Source organism: Cupressus sempervirens, chromosome 5 (genome assembly GCF_028749045.1).
Source record: "Cupressus sempervirens isolate cs-2001-9-10 chromosome 5, ASM2874904v1, whole genome shotgun sequence".
Classification (NCBI taxonomy): domain Eukaryota; kingdom Viridiplantae; phylum Streptophyta; class Pinopsida; order Cupressales; family Cupressaceae; genus Cupressus; species Cupressus sempervirens.
This window is the reverse complement of record NC_143122.1, coordinates 87,495,830-87,515,848: the sequence shown is the minus strand read 5'-3', so window position 1 is coordinate 87,515,848 and position 20,019 is coordinate 87,495,830. Positions and strand designations below refer to the sequence as shown.

General features: G+C 36.5%; 1 protein-coding gene across 2 annotated transcripts in view; it reads right to left on the bottom strand.

The window, feature by feature from the left end:
• Positions 1-8,380, bottom strand: part of LOC149554676 (ribosome biogenesis protein) — a 95,096-nt gene extending 86,716 nt beyond the window's left edge. Inside the window, exons 1-2 of one of the 2 annotated variants that reach the window (XM_089828732.1) lie at positions 8,243-8,380; positions 7,835-7,948 (exon numbers count right to left, since the gene is read on the bottom strand). In XM_089828732.1, the coding sequence (XP_089684858.1) occupies positions 7,835-7,837 (3 nt within the window). In that variant the 5' untranslated portion in view covers positions 7,838-7,948; positions 8,243-8,380. Of the gene's footprint in view, positions 1-7,834; positions 7,949-8,135 lie in introns of both variants that reach the window. The other variant, XM_089828731.1, reaches the window with a different exon arrangement.
• Positions 8,381-20,019: the final 11,639 nt, after the last annotated feature.

Below are 20,019 nucleotides of genomic sequence, written 5' to 3'. Positions count from 1 at the left end.
CATGAAATCAATAGCTTCCTCATTTTACACATCCTTAGAATCAATTGACTCTTCCATACACTTTGTTAATTTTTCATGTAAATAATTAACTCTTAACTCACTAACCAATCCAATTCACTCACCCATCAAACTTAGTTGACTAGTAATCATTATTAATAGGAGATATTTTCCACATCATGTCAATTATTGTTATCAGGATTCACCTATGTAGATTTGAGTCAAACTCATTAACCCATGTTTAATGAGTAGTAGTTCACAAAAACCCCATCTCCCATAGGAATGAATGGAACACTTAGCACTCATTGCATCTAGGTGATGCTCAGAGAGATGAAGCACCAGGACTTCCCGAGACATCACCCATCCCACTACTGTTCTAGCTCAAGCACGCTTCACTACAAAGTTCAATTCACTCACCCACCAAACTTAGTTGACTAATAATCACTATTTATAAGAGACATTTTCCACATCAAGTCAATTATTGCTATCAAGATTCAACCATGTAGATTTGAGTCAAACTTGTTAACCCATGTTTAATGAGTAGTAGTTCACAAAAACTCCATCTCCCATAAGTGATGCAGTGCAAGGTAGGAGAATCCGCAAAGGAGATGTCCTAGACCTAGCAAATAACCACAGAATGAAAGATAAACAACAATGCGAGATTTGAAGCTAAGTCACAATAATTTATTCATAGATATAATCGATTACATGCAATGTGTCGGGCTATAAGGCCTTCCCAGTTATGGCCAAATACAAAGCAAGTAATAGTTCTGCAAGATCCCGCAAAATCCAATCTAAACCCTAGCTAATCCAGATCCACACTCTGGTAGAAACCTCCAAGGAAGATCCAACTGGTACTCACAAGCCCACCAAGCAATCTCCTTGTTTCTCAAGCCTCAGCTACTAGCCTTTCTCAAAATTTGCTCCTCTACCTCCTCCTCTTCTCCAAGATGGATGAATAATAACTAAAGACTTCACCACAACCCATACTATTACAATCTAAGCCACAAGTTGGCCTCCAACAGAAATTAAATACCAAATGTCTTTAAAGGCTTACAATACTTATTAAATACATCAAAATTAATTACCCAAGACCGAAATAGGTCCACTCAACCCTACTAAAAGCCCTTAATCATGCAAGATAGCCAACCACCCTGGGATGCTCCTGCATCAATAAGAATGAAAGGACACTTAGCACTCATTTCATCTAGGTGATGCTCACAAAGATGAAGCACCAGTACTTCCCGAGAGATCAAACATCCTACTATTGTTCTAGCTCAAGCACACTTAACTACAGAGTTTCCTTCAAGGTTAAGCCCATAAGCCCACTTTGCTTGCAACAAATTTGCGAAACCTTTGGCAAGTGTTATGCCTTATGAATCATTCATTATAAAGTTTCTTAAGCTCGTCAATTGATAAGTAAGAGATATTCTCCATTTCAAGTCAAATTGTGATATTGCTATCAGAATTTAACAGTGTAGATTTTGAGTCAAACATATTGACCATGTTTCGTAAGTAGTGGTTTCCAAGAACCCATCTCTCATTAGAATGAATGGAGCCCTTTACATATTTGCATTCAGGTGATGCTCACAGATGTGAAGGTCAAGACTTCCACAGAGGTCACCAATCCCAATAGTACTCTAGCTCAAGCAGGCTTAACTATAGAGTTTCCTAACTTTGCTTGGAAATCCATTTGCAAAACTCATAGGGCTTAAGGGCCTTTATAATGAGCTTAAGGGGATTTATCATGAATGGTTCATAAGGCACAACACTTGTTGAAAGTTTTGCAAATGGACTTTCCTCCAAGATGAATCCCACTTTGCTTGCAACCCCATTTGCAATAACCTTCAGCAAGTGTTGTGCCTTAACTAGAGAATTTTCTCCAAGGTCAAGCCCACTTTGCTTGTAATCCCATTCGCAAAACCTTCAACAAGTGTTTTGTCTTATAAACCATTTATTATAAATATAAAGCCCCTTAAGATCATTATAAAGCCCATTCTCTTACTTATCAAATGATTGCTTAAGAGGCTTTATAATGAATGATTCATAAGGCACAACACTTGCTAAAGGTTTTACAAATGGAGTTAAAAGCAAAGGGATTTAACCTTGAAGGAAACTATGTAGTTAAGCATGCTTGCACTGGAGTGGTATTGGCATGGGTGACCTCTCAGGAAGTCTCAATGTTTCACCTATTTTAGCATCACCTATATGCAACGAGTGTGAAGTGTTTCATTCATCCTCATATGAGATGGGTTGTTGTGAACCACCACTAATGAAATATTGGTCAATGAGTTTGACTCAAAATCTACACAGTGGAATCCTAATAGCAATATCAAAATTTCATTTGATGTGCAAAATATCTCTTACTTGTCAATTTAAAAGCTTAAGTTCTATATAATGAATGGTTCATAAGGCACAACACTTGCTGAAGGTTTACAAAAAGGGCTTGCAAGCATAGTGGGCTTAACCTTGGGAACTTCGTAGTTAAGTGCACTAGAGTTGTAGTAATAAGATGGGTGACCTCCTGAAAAGTCCTAGTGCCTCACGTCTATAAGCATCACCTTGTAATGAGTGTTAAATGTTTCATTCATTCTTATGAGAGATTAGTTCTTGTGAACCACTACACGTGAAAAATGAGTTAAACTCTACATAGTTGAATCCTGATAGCAATACCACAATTGGACTAGATGAGGAAAATATCTCTTACTTATCAATTGATGAGCTTAAGGGGCTTTATAACGAATGGTTTATAAGGCACAACAATTGTTGAAGGTTTTGCAAATGGGGTTCCAAGCAAAGTGGGCTTAACCTTGGAGGAAAATCTATAGTTATGCGCTCTTAAGTTGGAGTAGTGGTGGGATGGGTGACCTCCCGGGAAGTCATGTGGTTCACCTCTGTGACCATCACCTACATGCAATTAGTGTTAATTATTTCAATCATTCTCATGAGAGATGAGCTATTGTGAACCACCACTCATAAAACATGGGTCAATAAGTTTGACACAAAATCAAAATGGTTGAATCTTGATAGCAATATCACAATTTGACTTGATATGAAAATTATATTTTACTTATCAATTGGTAAGAGCAAGGGACAATACTTGTTGAAGGTTTAGCAAATGGTGATGCAAGCAAAGTGTGCTTAACCTTGGAAAACACTCCATAGTTAAATGTGTTGAAGTTGAACTAGTACTAAGATAGGTGACCTCTTGGGAAGTCCTGGTGCTTCACCAGATGTAATGAGTGATCCATTCATTCTCATGAGAGAAGGGTTCTTGTGAACCACTACTTATCAAACAATATGAATAAGTTTGACTCAAAAACTACAAGGTTGAATCCTAATAGCAATACCACAATTTGACTTGATGTGGAAAATATCTCCTACTAATCAATTGACGAGCTTAAGCGGTTTTATAGTGAATGATCCATAGGGCACAACACATGTTGAAGGTTTTGCAAACGGGGTTGCAAGCAAAGTGCACTTAACATTGGAAGAAACTTTGTAGTTAAGTGCATTTGAGTTGGAGTAGTACTGGTATCAATGACCGCTTGGGAAATTGCAATGCTTCACCTATGTGAGCATCACTTAGATGCAATGAATGCTAAGTGTTCCATTCATTCTCATTAAATATGTGTTTTTGTGAACCACTACTCATTAAAATGGGTCAATGAGTTTGACTCAAAATCTACACAGTTGAATCTTGATAGCAATAACACAACAATTATTTTATTAAAAAATTAATAATTCTCAATTTTCTCATAATTGTCACCTCTCTATATTAACTACACAATCAATAGAATTCAAGATCAAATCTAGACCATCATTCATCCTCCAAAAAAACTATGAATGCATCCTCAATCCATCCTCTTAATCACCAATCATCAAAAAGAAAAAAAAATGAAAAATTTGAAACTACTTTTGGTTAATGTTTGATTTGATGAAGAATGCAAAAATACAAGAAGCAATTTGAAGGAGCAAATAAGAAAAATATAAACCTCAAAGCCTACAAACAAGTTTCATTTGTCACGAGGAGGGAAGAGCAAATCTTCCTTGGAGGTTTTATTATACAAAGCAGTTTTTCAACATACAAGTGATTGAGATGGGTATCAAGAAGTTAAGTGTTGGAAAAGCAAAAGGCTTAGTTGATCTTCAGCAAGAGTATCTAAAGAGCCTGCACTTCACATTATGAAAGTTTCCAACAACATCATTCAACAAGGGTCCCCTTCAAATTGGAAAACTAGCCTTGCAATTCTTCCTTTTAAGAGTGTTGACGTCAATAATCTCTCCAATTACAAGACCATTATGATAAATTCTTTGGTTTCAAATTTATTTGGAAGTATGCTATAAAGTAGATTAGCGAGTGGAAGAAAGAGATAAACATGTTGAAGAGCAAAATGTTAATGACCAATAAGCCATCCAAAAAGAGGAAATAAAGAATGGTGCCCCTTCTTTCCAATGCTCTGCACAAGAGACAAGAGCTTGTCACTGATTCGTCCACTAAGATGAATCTAGGGCACTCAGTTTTCCTTTGCAAATTAGTGGTTAGAGGGGCAAGCGGTGCGTCATCCTTCCACTGTAGAGAGCAGGAGGTGTTTGTTGCTCTTTGAAACCAACCTCACACAATCCCCTCCGCCTTACACTACAAAACAGAACATCCTTCAGTTGAGGGCTGACCTCACAACAACTCTCTACTTGGAGTTGGTTGCACCACATTATATGGCACACTTCTTCCCTCCTCTCTAACCTAACTCAAATCCTTCTTGCAACTTGCGTGTTCCCGCTTGCGCTAACGAGCTTGACTCTAATACCATGTTATGGTAGATCGACGTTGTTGTATTGAACAAAGGAGATGAATGATCTTATATAGATTTATAAAGACGATGTTTCTAAAAGAACCATACTAAAGACAAAAATAGAAACTACATAATGAAATAAAGATAAACTGAGATGACCATTAAAGAAACATTACAATATTCTAATAGCAGCTGCTATTGATGCAAATCAGAAAATGCACTATGTCATCATGTAACACATAATCAGAATGCCTCCATACATAAGATAACAAACCCTCTAAAGTTGTACAAGACAAATCAACATATCCCGATGAAAATTGATCAATGATGTGCAACTGTCAATCCTGAAATGAATTCACCAAGTGAGTTAATTTGAGTTTTCATCCATAGAGCCAAACCCTCTAGGGTTTTTGTTCGAGAGTTTACATTGAAGCTCTCAAAATAAAGTTTCCTTAGAAATTACAAGTCAAGAATAAATCCTCATTTCAACTTTTCCTCCTTTTATAATGCTTTTTCATTTCAAAAGTAATACTTTACTTTATTTTTCTTTTAATTTACTTGTTTCCCCTCAAAAGTGACTTTACATTATTACTTGCAGTGTAACACGAGCACTAGGGCATGTCAAGAGATCAGACAAGATTTTTGGGCAGGGGAACATTCTCAATTTTGGGACAGTGGTGGGACAGCAATAGGGGGCACAAGGCATGGGGGTGTATGCTATACATATAGAACTTGAAAAGCTAGTTATGAAATGAAATTTGAGTATAGCATACCTGACTGAAATTCTTGAACATAGAAAAATTGTAACATCAACCAAAACAATTGAACATTCAACATAGTACCGTAGAACATACTCAATAGTAACATTCAAAAATCAAAATTCAAATTAAAAAAAGTATTTGCTCTAGCAATGGTGTGGTTGCAGAGTGGTTGAGATGGGGGTACTCCAAGGACCTGGTGCATGGACATCTCGGGGATGGCTACTTCAAGGTTTTCGGAGGCTGTGGTCCTTGGGTTTCATTGATAATTTATCATTGACATTATTATAAAAGTCACTTTTAAAATAAAACATGTCCACCTGCTAATGAATTAAATTTAAATAATCCCATAGAACTCAGGACTATTTAACATTTAATTAATTAATTTATTCCCTTAAATAAATCCAATAACCCAATGGCCAATTATCTCCTCTAGGTGATCTCTTGGACAAAAAGGGATATTAGATCATAAATACCTTCGAATTGACTTCAACAAAAAATAAAGTTGGGAAGGCTGCAAAAAGAAGCAAACTTTAGGAGTTTGGAAAGTGTTTTATGCTTTTCACAATAGATACAGAGAGGCGAAGCTATCGGATTGGAAAACAACCCAAATTCTTTTTGGGCTTTTAGTGCTTCTGGTTGTACTTTATGATAGTCAATTTTGGGCCAGCAATACCCCTGACTACATTGGAAGGAAATTGACGAAATTTCAAAGATGCGTGATTACAAAAAAGTTCAAAATTAAAAGTCCAGTCTCTTTAGATATGATGTTGAGTAAAGTTGGGGTTGATTCTTTTGAAAAAATTGATATACTGAGTTTAATAAGATATTTAAAAAGAAGTGGGTAAATGGAAGAGGACAGATGGCCTAAGGTTGTCTTCAATGAAATATTGTGTAAAAGAAAGGGTAAGTGGAATGGTTACTTGAACACGTGCCCCCTTAACAATAAAGAGATAAACGGTTTTGTTATGGATAAGTTCCACAAACATTCTTGTAACAAAGGGCTAATGAGAAAGAGTGAGTATTATATTGAAGAGTTTAATCTCATTCATTAATCAGAAAAATGTACATAGGGGGAGAATATCTCTTGGAGAGCCAAAATTCTTATTGCACAATTAAGAGCTATCCCTCATCAACTACACTATCTATGCTCTGTTCAAAAAAGGGCAGAAATGCAGAAATTCAGTTTTTGAGGCAGTCTGTCCCATACGCTATCTTTAGCCTTGTGAACGATAAAATAATTATCTTCTTCTTCTTCTTCTTCTTCTTCAATACAATATAATGATGTTATTTTTTTCATTCAAAGAATGCTATGCTCAATGAAATGAGCATCCATGTTGTAATGTCTTGTGCATATCACATTTTACACTCAATCAGAGGTTTGCATTGATTTGAGTAATTGTGTTTTAAATCGTTGTTTGAAATGGATAGTGGTTGTTTTGACTAACAACACTAACGGTCAAAGAATTACTATGGTTTGAGCTCCTCAACCTAAAAAATTTTACCACTATTTGCAGATCATCAAGAGAATGAATCAATCGTGCAAAGCATATTGAGAAATATTGGTCCAACTGTTCCTTTCCAAACAATTAGAATTCTAAAACAATTTTTACTAATCATTATAAATTATGGAAGCTTTAATCTCTACAGTTAAATATGCATTCTGTTACTTCTAACCCAAAGCTCAATCAACTCTATAACAATTTGGGACTGTTCTCAGCCTAAACTTAAAGGCACTGAATATTAAATATCCCCAAACTAGGTAAGGACCAATATAGTATTTTGAAGGCAATGGGGTTCTGATGAAACAGTAGAGTACTGCATTCGCAGTGAAGAGATTTGATTTCAGATCTCTTTATTGCAAATAAAGTGATCCACAACAAGGCGGATATGCAGGACAAATGACTGTTCATCCTCTGGAAACTTGTCTGCGCATGCAAATGTTCCCAGTTATCTTAAAGAAGTATTTTCCATTCTTGCGCTACTCAAACAATTTATTAACTCCTTCAACGGCTCACTTTAATTTAAAATAAAAGGTCTTCTTCTCGTAAAATTCTTCTAGATTAGATTCCTTGAAGTGTTTTGGTTCTAATATTCAATTCCATAAATAATACGATAATATAAATAAATAATAAATGCAATGTTGAACTCACTGGCTTTCCAATTAAAACCCTTATATTTGTAAACACGCAAACATTTTACTGCGTGGGCATAAAGTTTAAAGATTCAAACCGTAATATATGTAAACAGAACACGTCAATACAAATGGAATGCCCATGGACTCACCATTTGTTAAAAGTCTGGAAGTTATTTCAAAATGGTTATCAACTTGTGCAACGAAAGAATCGCCGTGCAGATAACCTGCGCGAATTAAGTTGTATTGCAAGAAGAGACAGGCGTCTGAAAAGGCACCACAACCATGAAAAACACAACTTAGGTTAATTATTTAATAATTATATAAAAGAGTATAATTTAATATTTTTTATTTAGAAAAATTATGTTAAAAATATTCGCGATATCTGAAAAAATTATTAATTAGCCAATAGGCTATTATAGTGAACTTTAATGGAAAAGTGTAATCTCTTACCCGCAAAAAATTTCAAGGCCACTTTACCATCGGAAAAGGACTTCTCTGTCGGGCAGAAAACAGTTCTAACTTGCACCTGATTTTCTTGATAAAAAATTGTCAGTTACGAATTCTACGATTTCCTTGCAACCTCCGAAACTGAACAGATTTCAATAGAAAAGAGAAAGCTGGAAACAGTCTGCGAAACTCGAAGCTGAGCGGGAACTTCTATCGATCCTTGTAAAAACAGTTATAATAACTTCTCTATTTTTTAAGTCAGCGTGCCAAAAATAGACCACTCGTCTCAATGGGTTAAAAAATATTTTATCTATTTTTTAAAATTAGGTATTGTTTTTTATATAGAAGCAGTCAAAATAAAGGTGCTGGTCCTATATAACACTGGTGAAACTATTAGCCAAAAAGTAACAGATAATCAGACCGATCCTAAAACTAGGATAGATATCTAAAGAAATGTTGATAGATATCTAATATAAAAATAATTCAAATTTAATTTACGATGTCTAAATTTTTTTTTTTTTCAATCTTTTTTTCACTTTCTTAATTTTTTTTATTTCGATTTTTTTTTGCACTCAAGTTTTTAATTTTTTTAATTTATTATTTATATTTCTTAAGTTTATAATTTTAACAAATATTTTATGTAATAATTATTAAATTATTAATGTCGATAGGCATTCTACAATGGCAAAATGGGTGGAGTGGGAAAGTGTGTGTGTTAATGTTAATTAATGTCAATAGGCATTCTACAATGGCGTGGAGTGGGAAGGTGTGTGTGTTAATGTTAACATTTATTTTCTACGTTAAATTTTACAACCATCTACATGTCAAAATCTTAATATTTAAATCGATCCAAAAAAAAAAAAAAAATCTTAATATTTATTATAAATACAGAATTTTTTTTTTAAATAATTTAATGTCAAATTTAATGTAGAAAATAAACGTTAACATTAACACACACACTTTCCCACTCCACCCATTCTGTCATTGTAGAATGCCTATCGGCATTAATAAAAGTCTTAGAGTTCATGCTCCCAAAGCCCTCCTCCTTCTCGTGAGCCAGAAGCTAAAGGGTGGTTGTCGCCACATGGGTCACCTTCATAGTGAATTTGGAGAAGAGGGTGAACCCTTCCTCTAGCTCATGACCCCGATCCTTTAGTGCTTGGAGGTCTTTGCGAGTAACAATCACCTTCTTCGCAGTACCTATCTTTAGTTCTTTGGTGCAATTCACCGAAGACCTCCTCTTATCCTGCACATCCACAGTGTTAGTGGGAGCCCTTAAGATGTTTAGACCATCATTCCTTATAAGGGAAGAAATAGTGTCAAGGGAGGCTTTCTTAGATTTGGGGTATGCCTAGTTAGCAACAAATAATAGGGTGAAAGTGGCAGAAATACAAGTGGGGTCTTGAGAGGGTTCTCCGCCTCAAAATCTCAAGTGTCATCAACAGTGTCATCCCACTTCTCCTCCTCTTTATTATCAGTATCCTCCTTCAACTTCTCCTTATCATCCCCTGAAGTCTTAGTACTTTCCTTTGAATTAGTATCTTCCTCCTCATCCTCCTAAGTGTGTCTAGCCATTTGTTTAAATCTACCCTTGGTATTAGCAAGCCTACCTGATCTTCTTCTGTTCCCATGGAACTCATCATCTAAGTCCCCAATCTCCACCTCCACCCTCTTTTCAGTTTTAATTTTTTTATTGGTAGCCGACTCCAAAACTAGGGTTTTGTTTTTCCTACACTTAACTAGGATTTGGCATAGTGAGGGTTCTGGAGTAGGGGAATAGCTACCATCTGCATACTCCAGACGAAGGGGGGCACTAGTGGGGAGGAAATTATCAATGGTTATCACTCTAAGAGAGCAAAGGGCTAAGTGGAATTGGAATAAACAAAACATGAGCCCTTGGTACAAAATAATGAAATTAGCCCCTTTCTCTTTTTTCTCCCTGACATCTATAACTATCTCTTCTCGGGCATGCATTAGCAAAAAGGGAATGCAAACTAACTTCGTATTACGAAAGTGATTAAGCAAAGGCACACCATATTTGTCTTCTAGGGTGAGATACTTCATTATGACCAAGCACACGTCGTCCCAAGGCTTTGGTAACTTATCCCTCCGAAAACTACCACGATACCTATCTGGGACTTCATTGTCTCTGAAAAAACTAGACAAACTAGCTTCATCTGTCACCTTCGTGATCTTCTACCACTTCCTACCAGTTATGTCAAGGCTCATCGCCATAGCTATAGTCTCCTCGTTCACCTAGAAGGTGATACCATTGATTGTGACCCTTTTATTCTTCTAGCTGCGAATAATTTGTTGAGAATAATTCTCATCATAGCTAATCATGGCATGCATGTATGGGACAAACCCCCCTTCCTTCAACATTAATCAGGTTGGTTGTCTTTTGGAGAAATCCTCCATCTTTGTGGGCTCCAATTTGTTAAGGTTCCCACCTATGGAATCTTTCTCCTCAACGATATCACTTTCTATGAGCTCGATAATTTTCATTTACGAGAAAAATACCACCTAGGAAATCACAGAAACAAGGCTAAAAATGGTGTGTGTCTGGTGGTTAAAATGGCTTCTTCCTTACACTTCACGGGGATGTAACATTCCAAATGTTTAGGTCATCTTAAAACATCATTATGGGGAGTGCAAATGATCTGAGTGTAATACCTTAATGATCTAACATTAATAATAATAATGACTTTTTTTGTAATCATCTTGTACCACAAAAAAATGACGACTCTTTTTTTAAAGTCGAGATTATTAATTTCTTTCCTATTTTCATGCCCCTACATGATGAAATCCACATAATTGATCCTCACTAAATGTCTTGTCATATTTAAGATGACCTTAACCATCATATTAATAGGAAGGCCGCCAAAAATGCTAGTACTCCAATTTTGGGTGGTCATCAAACATAGTTTAGAGGGGTCCTTTCCTTACTAATGAGGGAATTTATGTTTTTCAGTAGCAATTTAGTACTTGTCCATCTTTTTAGGCTATCCATATCAAATCCCAAGCCCGCCATAACATCTGCCACCACATTGCCTTCCCTAAAAGAGTGTTGTAACTCATTGATCAAGGGTCGTTAGGAATCACCAAATGTCCCCCAATATGCAATGTAAAGCCTAACCCTGTTTAGCATGCCCTTGGATAGAGCCAATGATGAGTTTAGAATCACCTTTTATATTTAACTTTCTAATTGTCATCTCCAAGGAAAATTTAAGACCCCAAAGTAAGGCAGTGGCCTCTGCCACGTTATTGGTTCCCTGTCCCAAATTCCTCGAGTAGGCTAATAACAATTCTCCCCTAGCATTTTGCAACACACCTCCAACTATCATTGCACCATCAAATTTGAGCTTGATAGTAGACATGATGGGAGGGATCCAACGGATTCTTCTTCTTGCTAAAATTTTTTAGTTGTCAAAATGTTGGAAATTGGGGAGAAGGTTCCAATTTCTAGCAATCTCCCCATCCTTCATGCTCGGGGGTTCCTATGGAGCTTTGAACTTGGCCACCATAACATTCTTCATAACAAGCTTTCTCAATATCTCTCCCACTACCTCATTCCCCCCTTTCTTCCTCCCTAAATACTTGATTATTCATCTCCTTCCAGACACCCCAGCAAACATATGAGGGGAGGATATTCCAAAGGATTTCGAGTTAGGGATGGTAGAAAGGACAATTCCAGTTCTCCACAAATTGTTCCATTCCTCTTTTCATGACCCAAACTAACAAAAATTTGCTCCAAATGTAGGACCATACCCTTAAAGTACAAGGACATTCAAGAAAGAGGTGCACTGTGCTTTCCTCTTCCTCCTTATAAAGATAGTATTTGTTAGTAATTGGTATGCCTCTCCTCCTTAGGTTGTCAGTTGTTAAGATCCTACCATGCATGATCGTCCACCAGAAGAAATTGACTTTTGGTAGCAAGTGACTGTTCCAGATCTTTCTCCAGTTGATAGGGATCTGATCCTTTTCAAATATAAGGTGGTAGGTAGAATTAACTAAGAACTAACCATTAGTCCTCCTATCCCAAACCACCTTATCAAGTTGAGCATGTAAGGGGAGTTTGTGATAGCTGATCAATTCCTCCAATTCTTTAACCAAAGGATCCTCTCTATTAGGAATATCAACAATGGATAAACGTTTCCATTTCCTTTAATGGACATCAATGTAGTCAGCCACCTTCTCTCCCACCATTCTTTTTTAAGGTTCTTGTAGACCGTTGAACTTGTTATACATTAGTGGTTTTCCCCCTAGCCAGTCGTCCTACCAGAATATTATTCTTTTACCATTTCCCACCAACCATCTCACCCCTTTCTTGAGGAGGGACCTATTCTTAAGGATTTTATTACAACCTTAGAACGGCTCGAGAAATCATTATTGAGGAGATTATACCTAAAATGGGTGTTGGCAAGGTATTTAGCCCTCATGATTCTTCCCCACCCAATCTTGTTTTCCAACAATCTCCACCCCATTTTAGTGAGTAGAGCTTTATTCAAATCAACAATTCTTCCTATTCCCAACCCCCCATTCTCTTTAGGTTTACAAATAGTTTCCCAATTAACAAGGTTCAATTTGTTTCTCTCCTATGTACCTGATCATAGGAAGTTTCTTTATAGTTTTTCGAGTTTTTCAACCATACTCTAATTAATCTTGAAGATGGAAAGAAATGTATAGGTATACCCTGCAAAACCACCACCAGTAGTTGGAGTTTACCCGCATGACTAAGTACTTTACCTTTCCACCCAACAACCTTCTTTTGCATCCTTTCTAGGACAGTGTTCCAGAAGGTGGTGGAGACATCCTTGATCATTTGGGAGAGACTAAGATAAGTGTCGAGGAGGTTTGCAGAGTGACATCCCAAGATATTTTTAACCTTATCTTGAAAGACTTCAAGAGTGTTAAAAAAATAGACCTTACTTTTTACCAGATTAATTTGTTGAACTAAACAATCTTCATAGTTAGTGAGTGGATTCCTCCAAGCTCTAGCCTCCTGGATAGAGGATTCACCAAATAGAAAAGTGTCATCCATGAATTGGTGTATAACCTCAGGAGATAGCACAATAGCAGGTTGGATTTTTTTTATGTCACCCAACTCTATCAACATGCAAATTAACCTACCCAACACTTCAACCACCATAGTGAAAAGGTAAGGGGATAGAGGGTCACCTTGTCTTAGGCCTTTTCCAACTTCAAAGTTACCCCAAGGGGTCCCATTGAGCAACACCTCATATTGTGCGGTTTCCACCATATTTCTTATGACATTCACTACGTCCTTTTTGAACCCCCACTATTCCAAAACATCATATAGGAAGGTCCAATTGACTATGTCACGGGCCTTTGAAATATCTAACTTAAGGGTCATGCCTGTAATCACCTAAAAATGGTCATCTAGACTATTAGCCCCTTTTTCAACATTTTGGCTAAATTAATTTAATCACTTACCTAAGCCAAATTGCTAATAATCAATTTATTTGATTATAACCTATAGTTTGACTATGCTATCCTAAGTTCATTATTTGATTAAAAGAACATGTCCCCTTTTAATTAAATAAAAGACCCCATTCTTCTAACCCACTTAAAGTGCACACATAAAGTCTTTTTTCTATTTTGCAATTAAAAGAAAAGGCTTTGTGACTTTTGTCTTATATGACAAGTCAACTTATATTCTATTGGTTGACTTGTGTGTGCACATGGATCACTCCTATTTTCAAATTCCACCGTTGATCATCCACCATCTTCATCTTGATCTCTACCGTCCATACATCTTTAAAAGGGAGAGAGCTTTCCCCCTCAAAACATCAATCCTCATTTTGAATATTGTTATGCTGCAGGTTTTCTAACAGGTTTCTTTGGAGCTTTGTGGAGAACTTCTATTTCTTGTCTACATTCTCTCATACCATAGCATTTTAGCTTAGATTCATGTTGCATGTTAGTTTAGCTTCTATTTTGCAATAATCTATCTCACATAGCTTAATATTTGGTTTTGTAACAATCTCATACATGCTTAGTATAGCTGCATTTTGCATTATCATCTTAGCTTAGTTTCCATACTTGCATTGCATTCTTGAGGGATTCCTTGAAGATATTTGCACTCTTGCTCTTGTCTCAAAGAACCTCCTGTTGCATGGTTTACTAGCAAGAAGTACATTTTCTAAGACTTGGTTGAGAGCTTTCATGCTGAAATACTAACTCCTTGCACTCCGTGGATAGGGAGCTCTAAGCCGGCATCCAAGCATTCCAACTCATGGAATCGTTTGGATAGAATGGTTTAGAGTGTGACACAAATCAAGTGTACATTTTTGGCGCCCACCGTGGGGCTTGAATCAAATTTTCAGCTTCATTTTCTTTCATTTCTTATCTCTAGTTTTTTACAGCAACATATTGGGTCTAATCAAATGCTTTTGTAGAATTATCACTTTGGTTTTAAGGCCAAGCAATAAGTAAATTGGTTTGAAGGCCAAAAACTTAGTTGGTTTAAAGATTTGATCATATCTTTTAAACCGCTTGGATTTTGGTTTTGAAATTTGTTTTGTAGGTTGGATATATGCTCAAAATGTCTCAGTCTGATTTGCAGAGAATTTTGACGTGATTTTCGGGAGTTATGAGTTTTTCTTTGTTTTTCATAAAAAGTCATTTCTGATCGCAAATCAGCGAATTTTTTTTAAAAACTTACATTTTCAGAAAGGTTTTTCAATTCTAATGGGGGTTCTTTTTTTGTGTTTTGAATTTTGAAGTCGTATTAAAGATCAAAAACTTGATTTGAGAAATTTGGCCTATTTTGACAAAATCAATCTCTAGAGCGCAAATGAAGAGATTTTTTTAAATTTTTTGCATTTTTGGAAAGCTCTCTGATTTTTAACAGGGGTCTCTTTTTTTCATTTATGTTTTTGGATCCGAAATAATAGCAAAAAAGTCTGCAAAGAGTAAAAATGAGAGCATTTGTGATTAGTTTGCACTTTCTTTGCATACACTTTATTGGAAGATAACTTGGATATTTGAGGCAACTATCCACTTTTTATTGTACTATTTTATGTTATTTCACACTAACTTTTGTTGCTAACAAGTTGTGATTTCAGGTTGCCATCCTTGTGAAAAAAATTGAAACATTGCATAAAAAGAACGCATGTCAAAGCTTCAAATGCACAAGGGCTACTAACGATTGTTTGCAGGGCTGCCCAAAGCATAAAAACTCAAAATTTCTTGCTTTTTTGTTCTCATGTGTGGCATTGAATAATTGTTCATTTTTCATAGGCACATAAAACTTGTGATTGGAGTCTTTTGGTAATAGGAGAGTATGCTCTTCACCCTTGTGGTGAATCAGAAATTTTGACTTGCCATTTGGTTTCAAAAGCAAGGGGTAACTGAATCTTCTTGGCGTGTTTGGGAGAAAATGATTGGAATAGGAGAGTATGCTCTTCACCCTTGTGGTGAACCAGAAATCTTGACTTCCAAAATTTGATCCACTTTATGTAGTTAGAATCCTTTAGAGGGCCTGCTCTCGGACAACCTGAGAGGAAGGACCCAAGTGGGAACAAGCCGATTACCTGGCTCTTCCAACCCACTATAAAATCAAGGCTATCAAGAACACAAAACCTGGGTAGACGTAGTGTTTATCTTCGTCTAGTGTGATCGCTTATGAGATTTCGACCATAGGGAGATCACTAGGCAAGAATGCTTAAGGTACTCTTGTGATCGCGAGATCGGTTACTCATCGCAAGGTGAGGTGTCCCGTAATTGGGAGCAAGAGGAACACTATGAACGGAAGCCCTATCTAAACACCCTAAGTTAGTAACTACCCTTTTTAGCCACTCAACTTCTTGGTGCAAGGATTGATCCTAGTGGACTACCCGGATCACCCCAAGATTTACACTCACCATATGTGTTCCCTTGGTTATGCTTATGACATTTCCATGACAAAGCCAATATCTCTTGTGGGTAACCACTTGGTGTGAGGCAAAGGAGCATCAAGCGTGGGCCAAGTTGTTGAGTAATGAACCATGACATTTAGGTAGATATTGCTTGATGTGTTCTCGAATGTGGTATACTTGTGAAAATCTTTTGAACATACACATGACGATAATTCTAGGGAATTCTTTTGAGACGTCACATATTCTTGTATCATGCAAGGTTGATTTGTCCCTTGCTTGATTGTTTGAAGACTACGCCATGTGTCACTATCTTGCTTGGAAAGAAATTGCTTTTGAACATCAAACTTGTTATGCTATCAACTATTGTCAAACTTTGTCAACCAAGTCAAAGCATCAAGTCTTAACATTTTTCTTGTGTTGCTTGCTAAGGGGAGTCTCATCATTTGACTTTGATTTGCTATGTCTCTAGTTCTTGAACATGCTTAAAGTGACTCTTTGGTCTTGGTTCTCTTGGTCTTTCTATCTTCATGGTCTATGCATGCTTGCTAGTTATCCTTTTACTAAAATGGTTACCTTGATTTCTTGACTACACTCTTGGGTTGGAGAGTTGTTCACTTGTCACCCCGCTTGCTCTATCTATTTGGCTATTTGGGCATCTTGCCTAGCTATTGACTTGAGTCATTCATGTCATAAGTTTCTTGGACATATTGTTTGACAAGTCACTTTAATCTCTCTATACTATCTTGGCAAGTGAACACTCTACCTCCTATAGTTTCAACGTCAAGTTATCTTCTAGGCTCTTTTATGCTTGGCTTTGCATCTAAAACTATGGGATCTAAACCTTGTGCTAGAAAACCTCAACCAAATCTAGATGATCATGATATCCTCCATGTCACTAAAGAGTTTCAAGATCTATATGCACAATACAAAGAACTAGAAGAGACAAATGATCTTTCTTACCTTCATCTCTCTAAGCGCATGACGAAAATGAAGTCTAAACTTCAGAAAACGTTAGAGGAGAAGATTGCATCATTACATGAATCTTCCTTAAGATCTTTACATGCATGTGAGTCACCTTCTTTGAGGTTATCCTCTTCTTCTAGGTCTACATGCTCTACTTCAAGACATCAAATGTCTTCATCTTCTAGATCTAAAGACCTCTTTAGAGAACAAGCAAGTGATACCTACTTTGAGCCTATTCCAAGATATCATGATGGACCTATCTTTGACCAAGAAAATGATGAAGACATGGATGTATACCATTCACTTGAGAAACAACAAGAAGATCCTAGACATATTTTTGAGAGAACTTTTACTCCCTTGGAACATTCTTATGATGACATTTTGCAAACACTTCTTGAAACTAAGCTCATCATGTTGCCTAAGTATAGCTCATATGGAAACCCATTCTTGGATATCTATTGTGCTTATCATCAACATAATGAGCATAGTACTTCAGATTGCATTGAGCTAAAACATAAAATCCAAGATCTTATTGATAATGGAATTATTGATACCTCTAATGATTCATGCAATGAGGATACTTTTCTTGAGCAAGATTACATTAATGAACCTATGTCTAGTAGTAGCTCTATTACATCTTCCACTTCTTCCAACACTCATGTATCTCCCAACACTTCAAAGCTTTCCAACATTCCTCTATCAAAAAAAAAACCTAGTGCTTTCCATATGCAATATGTGTACCCTCAAGGGCTACCTCTAAAAGAAACTCAAGCTAACCTTCACTTGGTTGCAAACCTTTTCCATGCTACTAATCCTAAACATCCTCAACCTTCATGCACTACTAAGCCTAAAGATCCATGCACTAGTCCATTCACTCTTCATTCTCCCTTGTCCTTAGAAGTGGCTCCATGTCAAGAGGACTCTCAAAAAGAAAAATCTATAAATGTCAAGAAAGATCAAGATCAAGCACCCTTTCATCTCTTTCAAGATTTTTCCCCTCCATATTCCATATCTTATCCACCTCCTATGTATGATGAAGACACAACTTCCATTATCTCCCTTGAGCTTACTGAAAATTATGAGAAAAGTTCTCTTCATATGCTATCCAAGGCTACTTGTCAAGATCAAAGCATCGCCTCATGTTCTACTTCTCCATATCCACTTCAAAATTGTGCTCAAGCTTCAAGTGCTACTATTAAAAATGTTGTTCCTATCAAAGCTACTCATGAGTCTATTGATGGCTTTGACCATGTTGCTCATTCTAAAGATGTTGATATCCCTTCCCACTATCCGTTTGCATCTTCTAATTCTATCCTTGGTCCTCATCCATCAAAGCTAAAGCCTTCAAACCTTCCATCCATATTGGGGCCTTATGTTCCTCCATCTCCTACATTCACTCTTAGCTCATTCCCTAGCTCTCCTATAATACCTCAAGATCAACAAAGACACTCATCCTTGATGACTTTTCACCCATCTATACATCTAAACCAGTCATATCATCCTTATTCGTCCATAAATCCCAAGTCTTTTGGAAGTGAGAACAAACATAAGAATCCATTGAAAAAGAAAGATCACTATGTCTCATCTAATCGACATGTGAATGCTAAGAAGGAGAATGCACAAAAGAGACCGCAAAGGTCCACTATTAAGAGAGCTAAATCAAAGCAAATGTGGGTTCCTAAATCCATCATTGAAGAAATGCAATCTCAAGCACCCAAAGAACAAGGAAAATCTAAAGCTATATGGATTCCCAAGTCTCTTTTAAAAGACTTGAAGATTGAAAATACTTCAAATTTGACATTCAAACTTCCAAAGGCTTCCATTCCATCTTCTTCCAAAAATCTTTCTAAAAATATTCCAAAGCCTTCCACTCCACTTTTTTCCAAATCTCTTCTACCATGTCATAGATCTAAACCTCAAGCTATTTCATCCATAATTCTTCCATTGTTCCAATACCCTTCAAGGTGTGTGTCAATGTTGATCTTGTCCAATATTTCAACTACCCTCATGAAATCCTCTAAAGCTTACACTTACTTTCTATACATGAACTCTTATCCTCCATATATTCTTCCTACTACCATTTCTCTTTCATCACCCTATCAACATCTTTGAGCATACCTTTCTATGGTCTTGGCTTATCATGACTTATCTTTCCTATAGGAACATTATCTACATTCAAACAGCTTGAGCTCTTTCTAAAAATTCAAAAAAAAAAAAAAAAATGAAAATGTGCCTTGGTGAAAACTACTTCTTGTGGCACCTTGGATAAGTACCATGATGAAAACCTGGCAAACAGGCATCATGCGTAATTCTTCCACCATCCATCTATCCCCTCTTCTCTCTTTGATTTTGACAATGTTGAGCTATCTTTGCATATTGGCTATCTTATCCACCAGATTTTCTATTGTGCTCTCCCATTCACTCATAGCCTCTATCTTGAGCTTTATTCTTATTTCTCTATCCCATTGCTATACTATCTAGTTGACCCCTTGATCTTGATCATAATAAATGAAACATGGTTCTCATAGGTCTCTTGACATGGCTACTCTTTTGGACTACCCACTTCATGCTATCTCACTTGTTGGCTTCATTGCTTATCCTACATGCTATCTTTCTCATTACTTCCATTTCTTATCCAAAACATGCTTCATATGACTATTTCACCTCTTTCCCTAGCTTGGGTACTCCTGAGGAGTCAGTCCTTGAGGATCACTTTCACTTGCTTCATACTCTTTTTTCATCCATCTTTGCTTATCCACTGGCTTGTTGCTCCATCATATCCTATACCTTGCTAGACATTGGGAGAAAATGATGTGATCTTGCTCGAGAACTAGTAATCTCTAAAACCTTCTAAAAAATCCAAAAAAATCATATATGATGCTGAAAAAATCCTAAAAATAAAAAAAAATGTCCTGAAAAAATGATCTTTTTAGTGAAAACCTATCAATAGGCACTTTGATGTATCACCAAAAAAAAGCAAAAATAAAAAAATACAAAAAAATTGAAAAAAGTCCTGAAAAAATCTGTCAAGTGGTGAAAATCTG